Source organism: Protopterus annectens, chromosome 4.part1, assembly GCF_019279795.1.
Source record: "Protopterus annectens isolate FY-2018-M chromosome 4.part1, PAN1.0, whole genome shotgun sequence".
Lineage (NCBI taxonomy): Eukaryota > Metazoa > Chordata > Ceratodontiformes > Protopteridae > Protopterus > Protopterus annectens.
The window spans coordinates 487573677-487599266 of record NC_056734.1 but is presented as its reverse complement, the minus strand read 5'-3'; the positions used below and the strand labels follow the sequence as shown (position 1 = coordinate 487599266).

The following is a 25590-nucleotide window of genomic DNA, read 5'->3' as shown; positions in this document are numbered from 1 at the left end:
TGCTCTTCCTCTAGAAACAACATCCACCTTGTAATGAGAAATAAAAGTATGAGGCGAGGCTCAAGTAGCTGCCAAGATATCATCCAATGATACACGGGACTTAAAGGCGGCTGACATAGAAACTGCCCTAGTAGAATGAGCCGTAACCCTCTGAGGAGCAGGTCTGCCTGAAGTGTCATATGCCTGCAGAATACAATTAGCAATCCATTTAGATAGAGTGACTTTAGATACTGCTTTACCCAGAGCAAATTTAGCAAAGGAGATGAACAGCTGATCTGATTTCCTGTGGCCAGCTGTTCTGTTAATATAAAAACGTAATTGTCTATGAACATCCAAGGAATGCAATTTGTATTCTCCTTTGTTTGAGTACTTGGGAAAACACCGTAAATTGATTGACTGGTTAATATTGGATTCAGAAGAGACCTTCGGAAGAAAAGATGGATTGGTCCTGAGGCACACCCTATCAGGGAAGAAAGAAAGATAAGGCGGTTTGACACACAGAGCCTGAAGCTCAGACACCCTTCTGGCTGAAGTGATAGCTACCAGGAAGGCAGTCTTCCAGGAAAGGTACTTTAAATCAGAAGAAGCTGCAGGCTCAAGGGAGGAGCAGTAAGGGCCTGCAGGACTAAAGACAAGTCCCAAGGGTACAACCTCCTTGACTGGAGGCCTTAACAAAAAACTCCTTTGAGAAATGTTTTGCATAATTTCATAAGGGGAGCAGTGTCATGACCAATGTGATAATGCGAGATAGCTGCCAATTGTACCTTAATCGTGGAAGAACTAGCCCCTTGATGAAAGAGGTCTGTTAGAAAATCCAGCACCGCTGACATAGGTGCCGAGAAAGGATCCAAAGTTCTCTGTCCTGCCCATATAGAGAATCTCTTCCATTTACTCCGATAAACCTGCCTGGTGGAAGGTTTATGAGCAGCCACTAAAATGGCCTTGACCGGTGAAGAGATACCGGGAGTCCTAATTAAGGTTGGAACTGGAGCAGCCAAGCTGTCAACTTCAGGGTCCAGATTGGGAATTGACATTCCCAGAGGGTGAGAGATGAGATCCGAATTGGATCCAGAATCCATGGTGGATTGATTTTGTGAGACCATACGAAGGGGAACCAAGGTTGTCGAGGCCAGAATGGGGCAATGAGAATCATTCTGCTCCCCAAACTGTTGGCTTTCTGCAGAAGCCTCTGCATCAGAGGAAGTGGAGGGTAGGCATAAAGGAGACCGGGAGGCCAAGCATGCACCAGAGCATCCTCGAACTCCCTGGTGGGGAAGCAGAGCGAAGAAATTGTCGCATTTGGCGTTTGAGGGAGAGGCAAAAAGATCGCAACAGGGTTGCCCCCAAACGGCAAAAATCTTCTTCGCTACTTGAGGATTGAGAGACCACTCATGTGGAGAAAGGATAGTGCGACTGAGCTTGTCCGCAAGGATGTTGGACTTTCCCGGAATGTGCGTTGCTACCAGAAAGCGTTTGGTGGAAATTGCCCATTCCCAGACTCTCATGGCCTCTCGACAAAGGGGGTAAGACCTGGTTCCTCCCTGCTTGTTGATATACCAGACTACCGACATGTTGTCTGTCTGAATCGCAATAGTCCCTGAAGGAAGAACGTGGTGAAGTGCTTGCAACGCTAGGAGCACCGCCCTCATTTCCAGGACATTTATATGCAATGACGTCTCTGTGGGATTCCACGTGCCTTGGACAATCTTTCCCAGAATGCCCCCACCCGAGGCAAGAAGCGTCCGTGGTCACTGTGGCTCGGGGAAATGCAGCGCAAAAAGGTCTCCCTGCCAGGGGCTCCGGAGAAAGAAGCCACCAAAGAAGGGAGTCCCTGCACGCTCTGCTGACCGCAATCGGAGCGTTTAGAGAAGAACAAAGAGGGGACCACTGAACTTGAAGGATCCATTGAAGAACCCGCATGTGTAAACGGGCATGAATGAGAAGCGGGATAGCTGCCGCCATAGAACCTAGGGCCCTCAGGACCGAAGCTGCAGTTGGAGCTGGTTGCAGGATCGCTGTCACATGACACTTCAGGCTGGCGATACGGTCTGGGGTGAGGAAGGCTCGCATTGATCTGGTGTCTAGTCTTCCTCCTATGAAATCTATAATTTGAGTGGGATTCAGAAAAGATTTCTCCCAGTTGATCGTGATGCCCAGCCTTGGTGCTAGTTGAAGAAAGTAATCCCTGGCTGAGCACAGAAGATGCCTTGATGATGCCGTCAGGAGCCAGTCGTCCAGGTACGGAAAGACCTGTAATCCCTGGAGCCTCAGGTGGGCCGCTACCACCGCTAGCACCTTGGTGAACACCCTGGGGGCTGAGGTGAGACCAAAGGGATGGACCCTGAACTGATAATGACTGGCTCCCAGCCGGGCGAAGAAACCTCCTGGATCGTCTGTCCATCCGAATGTGGTAGTACGCATCCTTGAGGTCTATGGAACACATCCAGTCATTCTCCCTCAAGAGGGGGAGTATAGATTGCAGGGTGACCATCCGGAACTTTTGCTTGGTTACTGACAGGTTCAACTGGGAAAGGTCTAAGATTGGTCTTAAGTCCCCCGTCTTCTTTGGCACCAAAAAGAACCTGGAGTAAAACCCTAATCCGGTTTGATCTGGGGGGACGCGCTAGATGGCTCTTTTTTCTAGCAGCTGCTCGATTTCGATAGCTGCCGCCTCCCTTTGGTCGGGTGGAACATCTGGGAGGCTGCGAGATTTGGGAACCTTGAATAGGGGAATTGAATATCCTCTGGATATAACTCGAAGCACCCAACTGTCTGTTGTTATGGACTCCCAAGAAGTCAGGTGCATCGAAAACCGCCCCCCAACTGCCTCCAGAGACGGACAGCCGGGCAACCCTTCAGGGCTGTTGCGTGGGTCTCTCAGAGAAGGGTTCTCTGGACCCAAAGTTGCCAGGAGCCCCCCTGCCTCTAGCACGACGACCTCCCCGTCCTCCTCTGCCACGGAAGGACTGGTTATCCGGAGCAGGTTGGGACTGCTGCGACTTCGAACCACATCTTCTTCTGTCCCTTTTGGTTCTTAGAGAAGGACCTCTGGGGAGCTGAGAAGCGGACTCGGCAGACAGCGTCTTCCGTCCTTTTCGCTCTGGACTAATGTCTCGCGAACAGTCTTGCCAAACAAGGCAGAACCATCGAAGGGGCATTCGAAGGTCGCCTTGAAGGGCTCTGCAAAATCACAATGGCGGAGCCAGGCCTGTCGCCTCATGACTAGGCCTGCTCCGCTGGCTCTAGCGGCTCCCTCAGTAGCATGAGACAGTAGCCGCATAGATGTATTGGAAACTGATCTGAGAGTGGCCATTCGGGTGGAGTAAACCTGTTTATCCTCACTCGAGATGGACTCGGGAGATGCAGCGTATTCTTTAATCAGATCCCGCTGCATCCTAATGACATGTGCCATGTAGTTCAGCGCTCTCAAGGAGAAGGTTGCTGAACTAAAAACTCGCTTCCCAATGCGATCCATCGAACGGGACTCCTTGCCCGGAGGGACTCTCCTGGGCCAATTCCCTCTTCGTGGCTGCAGCCATCATCATGGCATCTACTGGGGACCCTTACTCCAGTGGGTGCGGTCTGATGGAGGAGAAAGAATGCGGTCCGGGCGCTTAGGGATAGGCTCAATGGTGTCCGGATCCTTCCACGCCCTGATGGAGATAAGATCCACCAGGGGGTCAGCAGGAGGGGACACCCAAGAGGTAGAAGGGCCCGCCTCGAATGCCTCCAAGAACACAGACTCGTCCGAAGAAGCCTTGGGGGCAGACCACCCCCCCGATCCTTAACATCTCCATGATGTCTCCAAATGAGACGTCCTCAGGGGTGACCTAGGGAGCCTTCCCTTCATCCAAGTCTGTGTCTTCAGTGACGGACTCAGGGGAGTCCATGTGCCTCCTCTTGCACTTACGCTTCCGAGGTACTTCATCGGGGGGGCTGTCTGAGGAGTACTCTTCAGCAGTTGGATGTTCCAAGGGAACCACTTGGGACATCGAGGCGGGCTGTCCCTGGGACCGGCTGGTGGGGGCCTGGCCCAACTGCAATGGAGTGCGGGATGGAGCTGTGTCAGGGACCGGGGGTCCGGATGTCCTCGACAGTGCCCTTTCCACTGGGAGCCAGCTTCTCTAAGCCCGATAGCCGACCCCACTTGGATCCGGCGATGGATCGGAGTCGGAGCGAAACCGCCGGATCCGAGACCAGTGTGCTCCGACCTGGACGGAGCCAAGACACACCAGCTCCCTCGGATCCGAGGCTCGGCCCTCGGCTCCGAGAGGTCGGGTCCGGCACCAAGCACTCAAGGGATGGGACGGATCAGAGGTGCGCCGACCCATCGGATCCGACCCACCCCGGATCCAAATCTGCACGGCGCCGACAGCTCCGAACCCGTGGTATGGGTCGGAGAAGGAGCCAAGGGGCGGGGTCAAGCCCCTCCCGGATGGGGGCTAGGAGCACTCCCATTTGCATTTGGGCCTGGATGAATTTCCTCATCATCCGTCCATATCAGCTTCGCTCATAGAAAAGGTTGATCTAGGAGGCCACCGGCGGACCTAGAGAGCCTCGGTGACCTCCTGGAAGGGCTAGCCTCCTCCTCCTCGGGTCCAGGAGAGAACCGAGGGAGTGGAGCCGAGGAGGAGGAAAGCTAGAAGGCACAGGGAGGCCCGCTTAGATGGAGGAGCCGAACTAGAAGTTTCGCTCTCCTCTTGTGGTGCTTCTCCTGTGCCTCTCCTTCTGTCTTTCCTTAGAGGAATCCTTCCTCCGCAACTTAGAGGGAGGTTGAGTCCCAGCCGGAGGGGAGAACTCACAGCAACAGGTTGCTGAGTGGAAGGGCAGAGGCCGGCGGTATCTGGGGTAAAAGACCCGCCAGCACCAACTTCGACCTCCGTTCCTCAAAGCCGGGGTTGAACCCTGCACAAATGGTACAACCAGATGACAGGTGTTCAACCCCAAGAACCGAGTGTGGCCATCTGCTGGGGATAGCTTAAGGCCACACTCGGTACATTTTGAAAACACAGCCTTATGGGCTTCAGACATAGTAACCCTAAGGCCTAACACACAACACACACAAACAAACTATGCAAAACCCGATAAATTTAAACAAAAAGAGAGAGGAAAGCCTAAACACACTCAACACTAACTGAAACAAGAAAGAAAATAAAGATTTTGAAAACTTTTTTAGTCAAAAACTATTTCTTATCTTCACCAACGCCAGGAGCTCTGGAATTCCGTAGCTACTTGCAAACGAAATCTGAGGTCAGTCAGGGCTTGGCAAGGGATTATGGGTAAGAGGGAGGAGCTAGGAGCTCAGAGCCTAAGCTTTTGAATTGCCGGCTCGGATCCGAGGTCGGATCCGATACCCACAGGTTGCAGACGAATGAAGTCTGCCTACTTCAGATTTATTGTTATACTAAGTGTATTGCATTATCTTTTCCCCAAAAGTCACCAGTTTTTAGGAAGCATTAAGTGGGACAAAGCTAAAAAGATATGAATGAAAATCAGGGACAGTTGAGAGTTCTCTCTCAGACATGGATGAGGACACAGAAATTTTGATAGACTGTTTGGTATACCAGACTAACACAAGAAAGAACAAAAGAACACTTCTGCAGAAGTATGTTTTAAAAAGCTACCTAGACAAATGGTTCTAAAGATTTATACGGCTCTGCCTAATCCACTGACTACGTGTAAAAGGAAAAGTCAAGATTCAAAGATGTAGAGCCTGTTACATTCACATTTGTTCAAGTAGAAAACTCTAACAAGACTTTTGCAATGTCTGGAATACTAGAAAGCATCAAATCTGATAATGTCTCACTAACAGCTCACAAGTAAAGTATTTATGCGAAAAATGGGGAATGACACCAAGAAGGATGACATTGTTAATTCTTCAGGCAACTGGCATGGTAGATAGATGTATTGTCATCAAAGTGAAAGACGTATGAAATGCAGATTTAAAAATGATACCACTGAAGCAGTAGGCAACAGCGTGATGAAAGAAGCTATATCAGCCAGTTTGATGTTTAGGTATGAAATTTAGAAGAAATTCCATCTGTGAGTTAGTCAATAAATACATACATATAGTATGCAGCCTGTGAAGTATTTCACTGCATGCTTTCTTGGATGGAAGCAGTAATGACTGGCTCAATGTTGGTCTTCCTGTACACAGCTATGAATTATACACTATCAACATCTTGATTCTTCTAGAATGCATCCTTGAGCTAAGCACCCAAGCTAGGTCTGAAATCAGTCCAGTACGGATAAGCACATCGTAAATAAATAAATGTTATACAAATTTATAAGGAGAGAAGACTTTGAAAAACATTCCAAAGTTACAGTCTATGTTAATGAGGCAAAGCACCCACTTTTGTACAACCATAAGCCATATTCTGTACAAGACTTCATGCTAACTCTGAGAAATGCGAGGAACTCCTTAAAAATAAATTGTGCAGTCTAAAAACCCTGATCTTATCATTTTTGCTGACTTTAATTATTATCAAAATAAAAAATGTTATTTTACCCCAAAATGGTCATCCAGCTAGAAACCATTTTGACAATGACAGATCATTCCTTAGAAGATCACAAGGGACTACTAAAATATATACTCTTAAAAGATTGTCTCTCTACAGAAATAACCCAATACGTTTCACTTGTAGATATGTATGGAAGTATGTAAATGACTGTTTTTACAACTTGATACTGTAGCATTTAACAGAATGGATGATAAAGCAGTCTCTAAAACAGCTTTCTCAGATATTTCCTTAGGTTTATTTAGCAGTGTGGCACATAGGATGAAGGATATGAGCTGTTAACACGCTAATTCCCTTAGGTCCACGGTTTGATTCCTTCAGTCTCAGTTTGTCTACTGTGTGACACTAAGTAAGTCACTTAGACAGTACTCTCAGGCTGTCTGAAAAAGGTCTGTGTGCTAAGTGCTCTATCACAATTAACAAAAACAAGTAAGCAAAGAAACAAATTAAAGTAATATCCAGTTCTTTATAACAAAAAATCAGTTTTCTGCAAAAGCTTTAGCAAGAATTGTTGTGGAAGCTCTTCACAATGTTTTTTTTTTTTTTTAAAGCAATTCATTACTAGGTCACTAAGAGGTTTTAACACACACAAAGATTTAGATAAGGTTCACTTAATAGCTCTTTTCTCTGTTCAGGCTTCAGAGATAGCTTCCAAACCTCACACAACAGACAGAGCTTCCAGCCCATTTCCTCTATTCAGACTTGACTTCCCTGGAAATTCCTTGACACAAGCCTTTCTTGATCCAGCATTCAGCAACAGAGGATTTTAACATCTGCCCACATCTCTCAACCTTTTAGTAAAAGAAATCTGGATAAAGTCTACAATAATGCGGGGACAAAGGCCCAAAATTGGGGACAGGTATAGCTCTCAATTATCCCAAATTACCCAGGAATACCAGTTTTTAAGGTTAAATAAATTTAAATCCCCAACTGCCTGATTTGGGCACAAGTGGACTCGAGATATGCAGTAAAGGGACCACTGTTCCAGCTCTAGAAGTCTCAGCTAATCAGATCATCACTTTGCTGCATCTAATTTGCGTACAGAAGGCCTGTTTCATTTACAGAATTTCTGTTAGCATGCGGAAGCAGCTGCAGTGGACCTTTAAGTCTTCAATTAGGAATGCTCAGTCCACATATTAACAGGGAATGTCAGCGGTGTTGTTTATTCATTGTTTTGAACAGGAACGGAGGAGGACAAAGTCGGCACAAGGAGACCATTGTGCATGGCTTGAAGACTGGATTTGTTGCAGTTGCTGAAAAACTCATCTTGAGGAAGAAAGAAGACTAGCAGATTGTTGCTTGGTGGAGCTTATAGCATGATGGAGTGGCATTAAGGATTTCCCAAAGAAACACGCAGAAAGAGTGGGGAAAAGGGAGTTCACAATTGTTCCAAGGAGGTCTGAGGTTTGTTGTGATGTGGATTTGATTTTACTTTACATTTTCTTCTCTTCCTGTAGAGACAAGTAACCAACCAAGTTACTTCTTACTTGGCTGCTAGCTGGACACATGGTGCAGGTGCATTGCAAGCAATGATTTAGCAAAAGAACAGCAGACAGAAGTTTTAAAAAAAATTAAAACTTGTTTACTAGATCCGAGGTCACATTAATGTCTCATATTTTTGTTTGTTCCTCGTACAAGTTTTGGTATTATGGTGGCAAATCAATAAGGGTTTAAGTAATTGAACTTGTGTGGACTTGTCCATTAATATGGTTATTTAAATATGCATACCTTATGATAATTAGGTGCCTCCGATTGGCCCTGCTTTTAAGGATATGTGTCCATGATTTTCTCATCTGAAGGTTGAGAAGTATGGAAACTGGGCTTGCTACATTTTGTTGTAGTGAAAACTGGACCAAACCCACACCCCTAGCACCTCCCACAACCCCACCCATCTCCTACCCTCTCTCCGTCTACTTTCCACACATTGTATGACTGCATCATCGTGTCAGATGAGGAGGAATGCCTTCTTTTCCCATTGGAGATGCTTTTTCTGTCAATTTACTATGCTACTGATAGCTGCTGTGTCTTTCGGCTTTTCCCAGTTAGGGGTTGCCACAGCGGAACTCCGGTCCGCTAATGATTGGCAGTAAATTTTTACGTGCCGAGTTGCCTGCCCTGACGCACAACCTTCAACGAAGGTACGCCCATTTACGCATGTCTCCACACCGAAGACGCTATAGCTGAGAATCGAACAGGACAATGTCTTACTGTGAGGCGACAACGCTACTGCAGCACCACCACCATCCAGGAAACAAATGGATATGTGACAACTAATGGGGACAGATTTTAGACACTGCCCTTAACTTAGAAAGTCGCTAGATGTGTTAGCATGTACTTTTCAAGTATATGAAATCTGAAACTGAAATATATGTCATTATTTAATGATTTCAGTCCTCAGTGATTTGCCAAAAAAAACACAAACTTTATGAGGAATAAACAAAAAATATGAGGCAAAAATCTGGACAGTTGAGAGGTAGGCATGTGATTGTTTCTCTGTCTATTACATTTCTCAAAAGGCACCTGTCTCTGCTCTGTCTTGGTTGTCTATGGTTAGCAGCCACCACTATACTACAATATTTATTCATTTAATGTTTGAAATGTACTCCTCAATTCAAACCTGCTTTTCAGTTTAAAGAATGCTTAAAAAAGTGTTGTTTGAACTGTTAAAATGCACTGTTCATTAAAAAGTATCTAGAAAATGCATACAATAACTGCATGTCACTGACATGAAACTTTCCCTAAAGTTTGTTTACTAACAGGCTGTTTTTAAAAGGTTTTAATGCGTTTGCAAAGTAACAATAACATTTACTATTATGTTAAATAAATTACGATGTTGATTAAAACAGATGAACAGCTGTTTACTACTCCTAAAAGATGCAGTAATTAACTTAGTTTCCCTACAAGAAACCTAATTTAGTAACATAGTTACACTCAGTACCAAACTGTGGTGGTGGTGGTGCTGCGGTAGCGTTGTCGCCTCATAGCAAGACGTTGTCCCATTCGATTCTCAGCTAGAGCGTCTTCTGTGTGGAGGCATACGTGAATGGGGCGCGCCTTCGTTGAAGGCTGTGCGTCAGGGCTGGTAACCCGGTACGTAAAAATCCACTACCAATCATTAGCGGACCGGAGTTCCACTGTGGCGACCCCTAACCGGGAAAAGCTGAAAGACACAAACAAAGTTACACTCAGTACCAACATCACTACCTTTGTTGCTTCCCCCAAAGTTTTATACCCAAAGGCAGATAGATGCTTGTTGAAAGACATTTTTCAACCGTCTCTGGAAGTCTTAAGTTTTCTTGCAGGAGAGACTGGAAGGGTTCTCAGTGGAAAGTCACACTGAGTGCAAACTGCTGAGAGATTAACTTCACAAACGGAACTTTGTGAAGTCATATGAATGATGCATGAGCCTCACATTGAGGTACCTTTTGATTCATGCTTCATTGTTCTCTGTCTAAAGTTTAGAATTCTGCTTGAAAATAAAGCATTCTAAATTAGCAATCAGACATTTTAATCCACTGCATCCAGCTGCACAGCTCTTGTGGCAGCCTCCAAAAGAAATGATGCTCTTTTGAACTAGCAATTGCCATTTATGTGTTACTACATATTACAGAAAGTCTGGTTTTTGAAGTAGTATCTCTACTGCATTCTTACCACTGGTTGCTACTGTGTCTAGGGCATAAGATGGAGCTACCTTGTCAAAGCAGTCTGACAATGAAAAAATACACCTGCAAATCTGACAGTTTATAAGTATAGCTACATACTTGTCAATTAGAAGAACTATCATAGGAGGTTAAGGAAGGTCAGGATATTCCCTCATCTCCTACTTTTGCCAGTCAACCATGGTACTGTACAAACCCATTAGCTCATTTTACTTCACATTCTAGAGTGCTGTCAAAAGGAAAAGTCTCAGGAGTTGATTCCACTCACTGTTCAGAGGACAAAGGGGTGAACAGAAGCTGCCTCAGCTTCAATGTCCAAATTATGTTGGTCAAGTTCCTCTCTAATACACTCACTCTCAGAGATGGGGCTGTCTATACACTCTGGTGAATTTTCAAGTGTCCCCTGTGATATTAGTGGGTGAGACTGCTTGGAGTGCAATTTCTTAGCAAGTTCAGAAAGAGGCTAGGTTAACTCTATGAACTCTCATCTAGAAACATAAATATCCTTAAAAGAAATGAATACATGCCCTTCTCTAATTTCACCACCAGGCCCCTTGACAGATGGCACATTCTTTCACAAGGAAGTCTTTCAAAACAAGAAGTAAAGGTGTATGATTTTGTTTCACTAAATCAGAAGCTCTCAAGGCACTCTTAAAAATGCAGAACATCTATAACTGTGCAGTAACTGAGACCTGGTTCAAGTCTCCAGAGAGCACCCCTGCAATACCAGGCTACAACTCTTACCACACTTTTCGGCTACCAAACCAGGACCGAAACACTAAAGGTGGTGGAGTGTCCATATTCACCAAGGATATTCACACCACCAGGCTAGTTGCCCAACACAATGCGCCTGAAATTCTCCAGGTGCAACACTAGGTAAGACTACAATCCAAATTGTAGCTTGCTACAGATCCCCCACCATGCCCCAAGATTCTCACTACACCTTTCTAAGCATACTGGAAAATATTAAGATACAACCAAATACCCTAAACACACCCTAATACTGGGTGATTTCAACTACCCTGCCATTAACTGGGAAAACTACTCGTGTGTACCAACACCTTTGCCCAACGGTTCTAGGAATTCATAAATTCCAATGCCCTGGATCAACTAAATCCATAGTCCCACCAGGGGTTCCAATATCCTAGACCTGGTCATTACTAACATGGGAATTCGATGCTCCACACCTATGGTCACCCCCTTGTTGGTCAGGTCTGATCATAAGCTAATCACCCTTGACACCCACATCCCTCCCCTACCCTCCAGTAAGGAAACCTCTGTAAAGAAACTTCTCCAAAGGCAAATTCATGCTACTCAAGTCAGATGTGACAAACTTCATGACACCCATGCAGACAGGAACTGAAAGTTCGACTGCTGAATCCTACACTAAGGCACTGTACGAGTCCATCCACTCGTGCATGAATTGTGCCATCCCAAATAGAACCAAGATGCTCTCCTCCAAAAAAAGGAAGCCAATCTGGTGGACCCCTGCCATAAACAAACTTTACAACAAAAGGAAGAAACTGGTGCAGAAAAGAGGAAAATCCCAGGATGCAAAAAAACTCCCTTACCAACCTCAGTAAGAAGCTGAAATCCCTCATAAAATCCTCCAAAGCTAGTTACGAAAATAAAATTGCCCAAGATTCCAAAGACAACCACAAGGCATTCTATAGCTATGTCAAGAATCTAAATGGCAATGCTCAGATCTGCTCTGAGCTACAACAGAACGGCATTAAATATACTGATCCCAAGGATACTGCCAATATCCTGGCAGATCGATTCAATGGCAACTTCACCCCCTAAAGGGCCAATCTCAATACCAAAAGATTGCCAAATTCCAGTAATAATGGCCACACAGATAAAAACTGCACTATCCAAAGCTAAAATTACAGCATCCATGGGACCAGACGACATCCCAGGCTGTGTACTACATGAACTACAAAATGAACTGGCACCTCACCTAAGTGTCATGTTTAATCATAGCCTCACCTCAGGATTCATGCCCACTGAGTGGCGCACAGCTACAGTTATCCCACTCCACAAGGGGGGATCCACCTTGGATCCTGGGAACTACTGCTACATCAGTCTGACGAGTCTGATCTGTAAGGACATGGAACGTATTATCATGGAATTTATAAACAAAGACATTGGCAACCTTCAAACACTAGACCCCACCCAGTTTGTGTTCATGAAGGGCCAATCTGTCTCCTGAACCTGATTGACTTCTTCGAATCAGTCTCCAGAGCTGTGAACAAGGGTAAGGCAGTCCACACAGCCTATATGGACCTCGCCAAGGCCTTCAACACCATCCCCCACTCTGGAATCATAGATAAACTTACTAAGTTGGGCATCAATCCCTACGTCACTCGATGGGTTGCCAACGGGCTTACTGACAGAACCCACACTGTAAAAGTGCCCAACTCCAAATCCAGCTCCAGACAAGTGGAGTACCTCAGGGTTCAGTCCTGGGACCTTCTCTGAAGTACAGGCCAACACTAGGGGACTCTGGCTAACAAAGTTCGCAGATGACTGCAAACTGGGAGCTATTACTGAATCCCCAAATGATGTGGATATTCTATAAAAGGGCCTTACAGAAACAGATGCTTGGTGCCAGAGCCATGGGCTCAAGCTCAATGCCAAGAAATGTATAGTTATCCCCATTGGGAAAAACACGTACCCGTGAATTACCACATAGGTGGCAGTACACTAAACACCGAAAGTGTGATAAGAGACTTAGGGACACATGTGGACAGTGGTCTAAGCTTTGATAACCACACAGCCACAACAGTCAGGAAATCCTTCTATGTGGCACACCTCATCACTAAGGGCTTTTCATCCAAAAAAAAGGAGGTCATTGTCCCACTGTACCCATCCCTCATTAGGCCCATTATAGAATACAATGTCCTATTTGGTATGTACCTCTCAAGACAACTGGAAAGGCCACAGAAAAACCTCACTAAAAGAATCACAGGCCTAAAGCAGATGCCCTATGCTGACAGTCTAAAAAAACTCCAGCTATACTCTGCTGCATTTTGTCTACTCAGAGGCGATCTCTGCTTAACATACAAGGCTATGTCAAACCCAGAGCTGTTGGACATGCTACACAAAGAAATCCCAATCCCTCAGAGCCACATGCTCCAGGGATCTAAACCTTGTCATCACAGTAAACAAAACATGCTGAAGGGATAGGTTCCTGACCCAGAGACTCCCCAGATTCGGGAATAGACTGCCCATACATGTCAAGCAGACCTGGATGAGACAGGAATGAGGAATTACTTTTATAACCCCAGAAATGGGTCTTCTTTATGTATCCACAGTGACCCACCATTAAAGACCTCTCATGGGAATGTTTCTTGAACTTCTTCAAAGACATCTGTGAAATTTTCTAACAAGTGGACCCAAACAACCTTTGCTAATTAATAGTGAACTATACTACAAAAAAGGGTGTCACAGACAGCACTCTTGTTCCAAATGGCAAAGCACCAGGGAGAATACACATAAACTATGTTTATCCTGGGAGAGCATCTCTACCATCTTTATTTGTGTAAGTAGATGAACAACAAAGTACAACTTGATAAACAGTTTATCTGGTTTATCTTTTGTTGGCTGGGTTAGTTCCACTTGGCTAGTGACTTCTTTTCAGGGGATACCTGAGGTAATATTTATACTGCTACTACTAGGGGAAATTTGGCCATGGCATCGGGGAACCTCCCCTACTCTTTTTTGATAGTTACATATGATCTTTTATACCCACCACAGCTATAACCAACTCAAGCAGATGGGACCTTGCTTTAATGTCTCATCCAATGGATGATATACTCAGGAGTGCAGCGTCCAATGCTGCACTGCAGTGTCAGCAATCCAAATGCCTTTTGTGGGAATAGAACTCACAACCTTCTGTACTAAAGGCAAGTGTGCTACCTGCCACGGACACTGACTTCTCTCTATACTAGTCAAGGGAACGGCTAAGCTGTTGCCAGAACTGACAAATACTAATCAATGTAGTTTTGTAGAGGGGAGACAAACATTTGACAACATTAACAGAACAATGATGAACGGGAAGCAGAGTGCAAGAACACCCTGCAGCTGCTGCTGGTGGGACCTGATGCACAGAAGGCCTTCAGTAGAGTTGAGCTGGAGTTTTATAAGTAGGGCAATGGCAGCAATTGCAATAACTGAGAGAAAAATGGGGTTAATTAGAAAGATATATACAGGGTCAGAGGCAAGACTCAAGGTGGAATTGTTCCTCTCTGAGAAGCTGTATTTGAACAGAAGAAGAAGAAGCCAGGGTTGTCCTCTTTCCCCACTGCTACTTTGTGTTCTTTGAGCAATTAGTAAAGAAAATAAGGGACTCACAAATCTGAGGTCACAATTGGTATAATACCCAATACAAATCAACCTTATTTGCAGAAGATATTATTTTGTACTTGTTGAATCCAGAAAAGGATATTTCAGTGTTGAGGAACATTTTGAGACAGTTTCAAGAAAAAAAACAAAGATTACTGACGTAAATTATGCTCTCCCAGATGAACTGGTTCAGCAATACTTTTATTTATGGAGACATGATAAGATTACCTATTTGGTGTTTAGAGTAAAAAGGATTCTATTATGGGAGTTAAGGATATGTGGGAAGAGACTAACCATAAGAAAATACAAAAACCTGAGAGGTTGGAATCCCATGACTATGGATATGGAGAGGAAGGTACAAACAGTGAAAATATTTCTAGTCCCTTTAATATTAAATACAGGTCAGGCATATTTAAGCCGTGGACCATAATTAATAAATAACTGAAGGAATTTATTTGCGTAGGAAAGCTGGTAAGAGTTGTTTGCATATGTATTTTTATACCCAAAAGATTTTAAAGACATTCTCACAAAGGCATCAATTGTTGGAGGTATGATGGGAAAGAGATGGGAACTTTGGGACATGTTTTGTGGGAGTGCAATGAAATAACAGATTTTAAAAATTCCCTGCAGGGTACTTTGTCAGAAAGGCAGGTGGAAAAATGCTGTAACTAAGGAAAAGATGCTCTTGAGTTGGGATATAGAAATGGAATTGCCTAGGCATAGTAAGGTGCTACTAAGTCTAATGATGTTGACTGCCAAAATGCAATAACTACAAAACGGAAACCAAAAACTAAACCAACCTTAACAGAATTATTGAATGTTATAAAGGAGATAAAAGGGAAAGAACAAACTTCATAGATATAAATGTAGTCTGTGGCAACAATATGCACAAAATAATGTTCAGGAGGAAGAGGAGTCAAATTTCAGGGTAAGCAGAAGTTCAGCAAAGTATGTAAATTTAAACTGAATAATAATTAACTCATTAATATCTTTTTGGTGTGGAGTATTACACCAGTAGCAGCCTAGACATCTTGCATTCCAGAGTATTTTCTGAAAAATAAACTCAGAAATGATTGAGATAAACAGATGTAAATATTATGTGAACTATAAAAGCTATTAAAACTGTACAAATAGCAATGTTAACAGTAAGATGTATTATTTGCAGTGATAACAGTCAATAGCTTCATCCTGGAAGACAAGTAAAAATACCTAAGCAGAAGGCTTCAGAGTAAAATGTAGTCAACAAAACACTTAAAAACATACAGTAAGATTTCACACCCTTTCACCTACAGTCCGTCACGCTATTGGCAGAACTGTCTTTATCCCTAAATTAGAGTATGGCCTGCCTTTACTGTTACTACACTCTAGCTTCAAAAAATAAATAAATAAAGATGCAGCTCTGTCTTGATAGCTTTGATAGCTTACACAAAGATCCACCACTGTGACTTCCTTAAAGGGCTTGACTGGCTGTCAACAAAAAGTAGGCATCCTTTCTCCTTAGCTCCTTTGCTTTTCAAAATCACCCAATAAGGGACACTGCCCTTCTGTGAAAACAATTTCCCATTAAAAAACAAATGTATCCATATGAAACAATCCTAATGAAGTAATTACATTGGTCAGGTACTGCTTCCAAATAGTCACAGCTGAAAAAAAGTTTTTTTTTTTCCTCAATCTTTGACCTGCCATTTGGAGCCACTTACCAATCGACGTAAGGAATTCTGATAATTTGTCCTACATTAAAACCAAACTTATGGAACATTTGTTTAAAGTCCCTGTTCTTGCTTCTGCAATAATGGACAGTCAGCATCTGCATCATTTCACCCACTGATTCATTAACAGCTTCATAGGTATTCCAAGGTCAGAGAGTCTAAAGGCCATTTACACCTTGTCAGCACCATTCTTCATGCTGCATTGCCTTTTTCCAGAAGGGCCATACCAGTCAATCCTAAAGTAAATTTGTGACTTTCAGTACCATCATAATATATGTACTTGCCTGCACTCTCACGGCTGCATTTATACTCCCATTTTCTTGTCTGTGTTCCATTCCTATTGATTTCAACATTCTTCTGAACTGCATGTTCTACAAGTTAACTTCTACACAATTAATTCACTCTCTGTTTATATGTTCCTTTAAGGTAAATGCAAATTAATGTTTATGGTTTTACATTTATTAATGTTTTCTGTTCTACATTTATTGTATTTTAATGCTCACACCCTTTACACTATAATGTTCATTGTACATCTGTGGTATTACAATGTGCACAGTATTATATTTGTTGTCCTTTGGACCTGGAGTCATGGTTGAAAACAATCTGGTGACCAGTTCACTTACCCAGCCACCAAACTTAAATAAATCAATAAATGCAGGGACCACAGGGATGTTACTGTCATGATGAACCGTAAATACAAAAACACAATGAACTAAAAGAAAAATATCCCAACAACATGCCTTTTAATTTTCATCACTGCGGCTAAAAACAGCTGACAGACAGTAGTGACTGAGCAGTTCAGGCCAAAGTAGAATATGCGTGATGGAAACAATGAGGTCACTGTTGTACTTAGACCTTCTCCTTCAAAAATTAACAAATATGTGAATTCATAATGAAAAATAAACAGTGAAAAGTCAGACTGCCAACAAAATTCATCCAAGTAGAGCAAACAGTCAGAAAGAACTTGCAGGAGGAGGGATTCCCACTTTTATAATAGAACAAACATGACTGACGCCCACCACAGCAACAGTCACTAACAGGTATCTCAAAGTTAAAAATCTTATCTTTCACTAGTCAAGACAAAACACCATTATCACTGCACTTTCATTTTTAAATACTCACTAGTGAAAACCACCACAAGAATGATTGCTGTGTCAATGAAGAGGAACTGGAAATCTCCCATATTGCTGAGAATCTAGAAGAAAAAGAGAACAAGATGAAACAGGTCAAGCAATGCAGATATATCACCTTACTTTACAGGTACACCAAACAAAAAGCATAATTTCTAAAACACTTGCTACTTACTATTCATACTACTTTAAAAAGCAAGTCAATGAGCAAGCAGTTTTACTGATTCAAAACATATTTTTCAGTCACAATCCAGACATACAAATATATAAAGCAGGTTCCATCCAAAGTAAGTATCCAAAAGGAGGTAACTAACTAGCTACATAAACATTTAATAAATTCTCTCAACAGGTTCACTAATGGCAGCTGGGCTGTGTCACTAAAAATACAGCACATAACATTATAGGAAAATGTCACTAAGTGCAAAGCACCTAAACTGCTATTCGTTTGACTTAGGTTCATAGGTTCATACTAGGCTATCTGCCCTAGGGCATTTATAAGCCTAGCCAGAATGTGTTTGGCTTTCGCCACCCATTTTAAATTTATTTTGCTATGCCTTTTTTCGAGGTTAATATTATTGCCGAAAGGTAGAAGTGCAACATCAGAGCAACTCTACAACTAAGGATAAGTATTCAAACTCCAATGTTATTGTGTCTTTTGGCTTTTCCCGGTTAGGGGTCACCACAGCGGAACTCCGGTCCGCTAATGATTGTCAGCTGATGTTTACGTGCTGAGTTGCCAGCCCTAACGCACAACCTTCAACGAAGGTATGCCCATTCACGCATGTCTCCACGCAGAAAACGCTCTAGTTGAGAGTCGAACCGGTCAGCATCTTACTGTGAGGCGAAAACGCTACACCATCTAAATGATGTTACTCTGAGTGTAAGGCACAGTTTACGTTTGGCTAAATGAACAAGCTACTAAATGACTTCAACAAGCCAATATTTTTCCTTTGTCACTCTATGCCATTTTTTTTACATATTCTGCAAATAGTAATTAAGCCTGAATACTGAAGGCATAAGCAGAAGAGCTAGAGTCACTAATCTGCTCTAGAAAATGTTTATGACATGGAAATATCCCTAGAAAACAAACAGGATGTTCTATGAGATACTCATCTGAAAAGCATTCATTTTCTCATTCATATCCAGAAGAGTTTTCACCTTTTCTATGGAATAAGAAAGAAATGACACTGTGAATAATACACATTTTGGGGAAAATGTATTTGAACGTGTATATGTGTGTATATAAAAACTCAAAGTTAACAATAATTTCAACACATTTGGCAATCGTGACTGTAAGAATGACTTCAGATGTCGGTGCTGGATATGTGCAGTGCAGGCATATATAGGACTTTACATGTCACTCTTCCTCCAGGATCAAAACATTTATTCTACTAATAACCTGTTCATATTGTACCATTAAAGGGTAGAAGGTAAAGTAGCAGGCAAAAACTTAACTAATGTAGCCATTTTGTTCCTGATTTCCTCAACTCTGAAATTAAGACTGCGTACTAGCTATTAAAACAGTGTTATGTTCTTCTAATGACAGGTAAAACTAATCTCTCTTTATTCCCTAGGGTGTATCACTACAGGTCCTCAGCCATGAAATGTTATTACTTGTTGACACTGGACTATACACAGGTATGGCCACTACAGAGTTAAGTCACACTCAAAGCTTGTTAAGTTCTATCCAGGACTGTATGTACATTTGAGCCCCCCAAGCCTGTCTGTGTTGGAGGGAAGCCTTCTAGCTTATCAGCTGGAACTGTAAGCACTGGGTAGCCTATCTACCACATGAGGAGTGGTTACTGGCCCAGAAAGTGAAGTTTATTGACCGTCTGGGCAGTTTTTTCCATCTCTTTCAACTTCTGGTTTAAAACCCACATTTGGACTTGTTTCCCACCTTTCTTGTAACTAGTTTAGTCCAGATACAGATTTACTGTATCCAGGACTGTTTGTAAGCTTCTGGGTGATGCTAAAGTCTGCTCTTCAATTTATCCCTTAGACCTGCTAGTTCTCTCCTCTTCTGCACTTTTACTAGCTTACCAGTCTAGCACTTTATCAGACTTCTTGTAGCAATTATTGTAGCACACAAAAGTGCTGCCAGTACTAAACGTTCTACAAGGAAACAGCTCCAGTACTTATTATTAATACCCACCCATCTGGGCATGTCTAAAGGTCAGTTCCCTGTGCTTTCTCTTATTAACCTGGTGAACTTGGGCATCCTGAGGCAATGTAGAAACTACCTCATGTATACCAACAACCCTCTCCTCTTACCTCCTAACACTCAGACTTGCAAGAGATGCACTTATATATCCAAACTGGAAGCCACGCAGTCTCCAGCCAAGACCAGAACAGCTGGTCAAGAGGAGAAGGTCAAGGCTTGCACCACACCACATGGAACACATAGCAATCCAGAACACATACCAGCACTACCTTCACATAAAAACACCAACCACACACCCACCTTTCTGGAGGCTCTCAATAAAAATCTACCCACACAGCAGAGACCTCCAAGGCAGAAATGCACTCGACCACCACACACAACACTAATCAAGAGACACACAACTCTCCTAAACAGTGTGCCACTCAACCAAAGCCCCCAAGGCAAACAGCATGCCCAACACACTAGTCATAGGTGACACGATAGTGAGGCACACTGATGTCCCACTCACTAGGCTCACTCACTAGGCTGAAAAAGGAGAAAGTAAGTGTCAACTGCCTGTCAGGTGCCAGGATCCACCACATAACGCATGCACTCAGGTCCCTCAACAACAGGTACAAATATGTCTCTGTCATTGTACATGTGGGTGTGAATGACCTGAGACGTACTTCCCTAGACTACATGAAAAGAGACATGGAGGAGCTCTCGGATTATGTAGGCTAGATGGGTGGTATGACCCTAGCCCTGAGCAGCATCCTACCATCCTACCATCACCCAGAATGATACCACAGTACAAGCAGAAAATGATCGATTTCAACAAATGGCTAAGTTTCTGGTGTCATTCTAAGGGGATCCAGTATCTGTCTGCCTGGGAAGACATGATTAACGGACCTCGATGCTTTGCCAGAGATGGCCTGCATCTGTCACCCCTGGGCTTCCGGATACTGGCCAAGGCTCTTGCCACCCCTATAGTGCCTTTTTTAGGTGGTGTGCAAAGACCAAATTACCACCATAACAGCTGCAAACAAATGCTGAGTGTCTGCTGCTCAACGCTAGAAGTCTAAATCTGAAAATGCACTCGCTCAAAGCACTCCTTAAAATGGAGAACATCGATGTTTGTGCTGTAACAGAGACCTGGTTCAAGGCAGCAGAAAGCACCCCTGCACAACCAGGCTATAATTCATTCCACACCTTTCGGCCCCAGAACTTGGACCAAAGCTCCAAAGGCAGTGGTGTTTCCATATTCATAAAGGATGTGCACACCTCTAGACTGGTACCTCAACATAACACATCAGAGATACTCCAGGTGCAGCTAACATTGGGTAAGACAGTGATGCAGGTCGTAGCCTGCTAGAGGACCCTAACAATGTCCCAAAACTCACACTCCACGTTCCTAAGCACACTGGAGAATATTAGGGTCCAACCTAACACTCTCATACTGGGTGACTTCAACTACCCCTCCATTAAGTGGAAAAACTACTCATGTACCAATACACTTGCCCAACGTTTCCTGGAATTCATTAATTCAAATGCCCTGGACCAGCTCTTTCTTACCCCCACTAGAGGTAGCAACATCCTTGACCTGGTCATTACTAACATGGGCGACTGTTGCTCTACACCAATAGTTAACTCCTTCCTGGTTAGATCCAACCACAAACTAATCACCTTGGAAATCCACATCTCCCCCGCAAAGGTAACTACCATGAAAAACTTCCCCAAAGCTAACTTTGGGATCCTAAAACAGAGGTGGCTAACTTCATGGCCCATGCAAATGGAGAATAGTTGCATGACTGCCGAATCATACACCAATGCACTGTACAAACGTACACAAATGCGTTGATCTCGCCATACCCAATAGAACCAAGATGCTCTCCTCCAAAAAAGGAAGCCAATCTGGTGGTCCCCTGCCATAAACAAACTCTATACAACAGAAGTAGGAAACTGATGTGGAATAAGGTGAACTCCCAAGACTGGAAAAAAAGTTGATATCCCTCATCAAATCCTCTAAAGCTAACTATGAAAACAGAATTGCAGCAGATAGTAAAGACAACCACAAGGCCTTCTATAGTTATGTAAAGAATCTCCATGGCAATACCCAGATTTGCTCTGAGCTACTGCACAATGGTACCTCCTATACAGAGCCAACAAATATTGCCAATATACTGGCCAACATATTCAGTGCCAACTATACCCCCCCCCCCAAAAGGACCAATCACAATACCAGTAGATTGCCAGGCACCCAGCATTACTGCTGCACAGGTTAAAACAACACTGTCCAAGGCCAAGAATACAGCTTCCATGGGACCTGACAATATCCCTGGCTGTGTTATACATGAACTACACTGTGAACTGGCACCTCATCTGTGTGCCCTGCTCAATCACAGCCTCACCTCAGGCTTTGTCCCTACCGAATAGCGCACTGCTACAGTCATTCCTCTCCACAAATGAGGAGCAGCTACAGACCCTGGGAACTATCTCCCCATTAGCTTGATGAGTCTGATATGCAAAGCTATGGAACACATCATTATGGACCTAATAAACAAGGATATAGGGAATCTCCAAACTCTGGATCCCACACAGCTTGGTTTTGTGAAGGGTAGATCATGCCTGCACAACTTGGTCGACTTATCTGAGTCAGTCACCAGAGCTGTGGATGAAGGCAAGGTGGTTCATACAGCCTACCTTGATCTGGCCAAGGCCTTTGATACCATTCCCCATTCAGGAATCACAGAAAAACTCACTAAGCTACGCATCAACCCCTATATCACTAGGTGGGTTGCAAGCTGGCTCACAGGTAAAACCCACACTGTGAAAGTAGCGGACTCCAAGTCAGACTGCTGACCACTCACAAGTGGGGTCTCACAGGGTTTGGTCTTGGGTCCTCTCCTGTTTGGTATCTACTTCTCTGAAGTCCAGGCCAACACAAAGGGTCTCTGGCTGACAAAGTTCAAAAATGACTGCAAGTTGGGAGCTATTATTAACTCCCCAAGTAATGTCGACATCCTACAGAAAGGCCTCACTGAGACCAACGATTGGTGTCAGAACCATGGCCTTAAGCTCAATGCCAAAAAATGTGTTGTCATCCCCTTTGGGAAAAACCCAGATCCCATGAATTACCACATCAATGGTAATCCACTGAACACAGAAGGTGTTACAAGAGATCTGGGAACACAGGTTGCCAGCAGCCTCTCTTTTGACCACCACATTGCCACTGTGGTCAGAAAGTCCTTCTATGTGGCACATCTCATTAGTAAGGGTTTTGCATTCAGGAAGAAAGAAGGGTTTTGCATCCAGGAAGAAAGAGGTCATTGTCTCCCTCTACTCTTCCCTCATTAGGCCAATCATCGAGTACATTGCCCCATTTGGCATGTACCTCACTAGACACCTGCAACAACTGGAGAGGCCACAAACGTGCCTCACAAAGAGGATCCTAGGCCTTAAACACTTGTTCTATATGGACAGACTCAAAAAACTCCAACTATTCTCTGTTGCATATCGCTTACTTAGAGGTGATGTCTGCTTGACATACAAAGTCATATCTGATCCAGCTCTGTTAGTAATGCTACATCTAAAGAAATCCCAATCCCTTCACACCACATGCTCCAGTGACCTTAACCTCATTACCACAATCAACAGAACGCGATGGAGACAGATTCATAACCCAGAGACTGCCCTTGTTATGGAATAGACTTCCATACATGTCAAATAGAGCACCTCACTCGCCCTCTTCAAGAGAAACCTTGATGAGTGGATGGGAAAAAGAAAATTCACCCCGGGGATCACTCCAGTGGCTCTACTCAACAGAGGCACTGGGAACTGTGGTCAGGTGGCACGATGTCAGGGTAATCCTATGGGCTAGGTTTGTAAAGGCTCCAGAGCCATTAGCCTAGTACACACCTATGAACCTACTTCCATGCTCTACTGCCATCTTGGAGCAAGCCCTGGATACACTGGACAAGTTCTTGGACTTGCTGAAGCAGCAAAATCTCTACAAAGCCCTTACAGGGACAAGTCTCATTTCTCCCACTCAGAGTACGGTTCCATCCAGGCAAAGTTGCAGTGCCTTAATCTTCTTCTAGTCAACAGGGAGAGGAACAGCTGGAGAGAAATCATGCTACAGCTGACTATAGTGGCTGACAGACAAGTAAGCAGTGTTCCACCAAATTCCAACTCATGCTGGTCACAGCTGACTGGATGGTCTATACAATACACACCCACACTTCTGCATCTGATATAATCAAATGGCCCTGCCACCCCCCCCCCCCAAGCACTTTCTTGTGATCCCTGGTCTCTGTTGACGATTCATCCATGGAGAGTACACTCCATGCACACGTCCCATCCATCCCTCCCTCCAAAGTAGGGTGAGCAGGCTAAGCCTCATCATTCTTCTTCTCCCTCATGATGGTTCCAGCAGATGAACTCAGCTCACCTGTGTCACACTTACGGTTTTATCCATCTACACCAAAGGAACTGTTTGAGGGTGACTGATAACAACTTACCGACTCAGATTCATAGACTGTTAATAGGCTAATGACCCAGGGGGCCTTTCTAAGCCTAGCCAAGTTTTCCCAAAAGAGTAATGATGTCCTATATCCAACTAGGACACTGATGACCAGGTATTTATAAGCTACCACTGTCCATAAGGGACATGGGTGACAGGCCTGGGGTAAATTTCCTATTCCCCATCTACTGGTCTAGGTTGCACTTAACTTGGTTAACAGATGAAGTCAGCTTCCCATGGATGGGAAGCCTGTTCCATGGAAGGGTCAAGTCTCTGAGAAAACATATCCGACACTCCAACATGTTCTGTTTAAGTCACATGTTAACAATAATAATAGAGGTAATAGTAAGTGTGGGAGATGTACCACGTGCCCCTATGTTATGAAAACAGGTAGTAGAATTATAGTTAATGGTACAAGTATTAACATTAAGGGTAGATATAATTGCCATTCAATCAATGTGGTGTATTTAGCTAAATGCTGTAATTGCAGGGCATTTTATGTGGGCAAGACATGTAGGAAATTTAGGGAGAGAATTAAAGAACATGTCTTGGATATTAAACATCTAAAACCCACAAATGCCTTGGCACGTCATATTACAGAATATAAAGATCATAAATTTTCTTTTTGCATATTAGAGCAATTGTCCCAGGACCCACAGGGTAGGTTAACTGAGCATCACTTGGATGTTTGTGAGATTAAGTGGCAGATGATATTAAATGCACATTTACATCCAGGACTTAATGAATTTATAACCATTAAGCCGTATCTTAGGTTACAAAATATACTGGGATACTAGTTATGTACCATTGTATGAGTTTTTATACATTACATTTTTATATATACTTAGTATACATTAGACATTAGTTGATTTTAAATACCAACTAACATATAGATGTTTTTAACCAAGTAGCCTACTATATAGTTAAAATAGGTTTTAAGATAATATAATTCTGTATACAAGTTTGTACAATAAATATTAACATACAAGCATAACACATTTTAAGTAGGTCAAAGCATGTGTATAATAGTTTGTTTGTTTGTTAGTATGTTTGTACATAAAAAGATGGTTGTTTTGTTGGTTTTCATGACTAATAGTGAACAGGTTGAATCAATTATTCAATTAATTAATTGTGAATGTTTGGTATAAAGTAATGTGAGCCAACACTCTGAGGAAGTCAACAGGACGAAACCTAGGTCAGTGTTGGTTTCAGTCTGTGCCTTGTTGTTAATAAAACTTTTGGTGGAATATCGTATCTTCGTGGTTATTCTGATATTGTTGGACTGGTTATCTGGTTTGTTTCTTGTTAGAGTTGGCAGCTGGAGAAACTGCAGCTGGATTAGCTGAAAAAGGAGCAGAGCAATGTACATCTTGTATTTCCCTTCATAACCTTTTTAAGAACTGGTTCACTATCCACAAGGGTTTTACATGCAGTGTTACAGGCATCTAAAGCTGGTAACAGAGGAGGAACCAGACAAAACATATGTAATCTTGTCCTCAAGATCATCATAAATTCTGCCAATCTCTGTAGTGGCACCAGATTGCTTTCAGTCAAATACATCTCTA

General features: G+C 43.3%; 1 protein-coding gene across 1 annotated transcript in view; it reads right to left on the bottom strand.

Moving 5' to 3' along the window:
* ATP13A3 (ATPase 13A3) overlaps window positions 1-25590 on the bottom strand; it is a 2707264-nt gene that overhangs the window by 538732 nt on the left and 2142942 nt on the right. The window contains exon 28 of the mRNA XM_044070296.1: window positions 17356-17428. Within this exon, the coding sequence (XP_043926231.1) occupies window positions 17356-17428 (73 nt within the window). The remainder of the gene's footprint in view (window positions 1-17355; window positions 17429-25590) is intronic.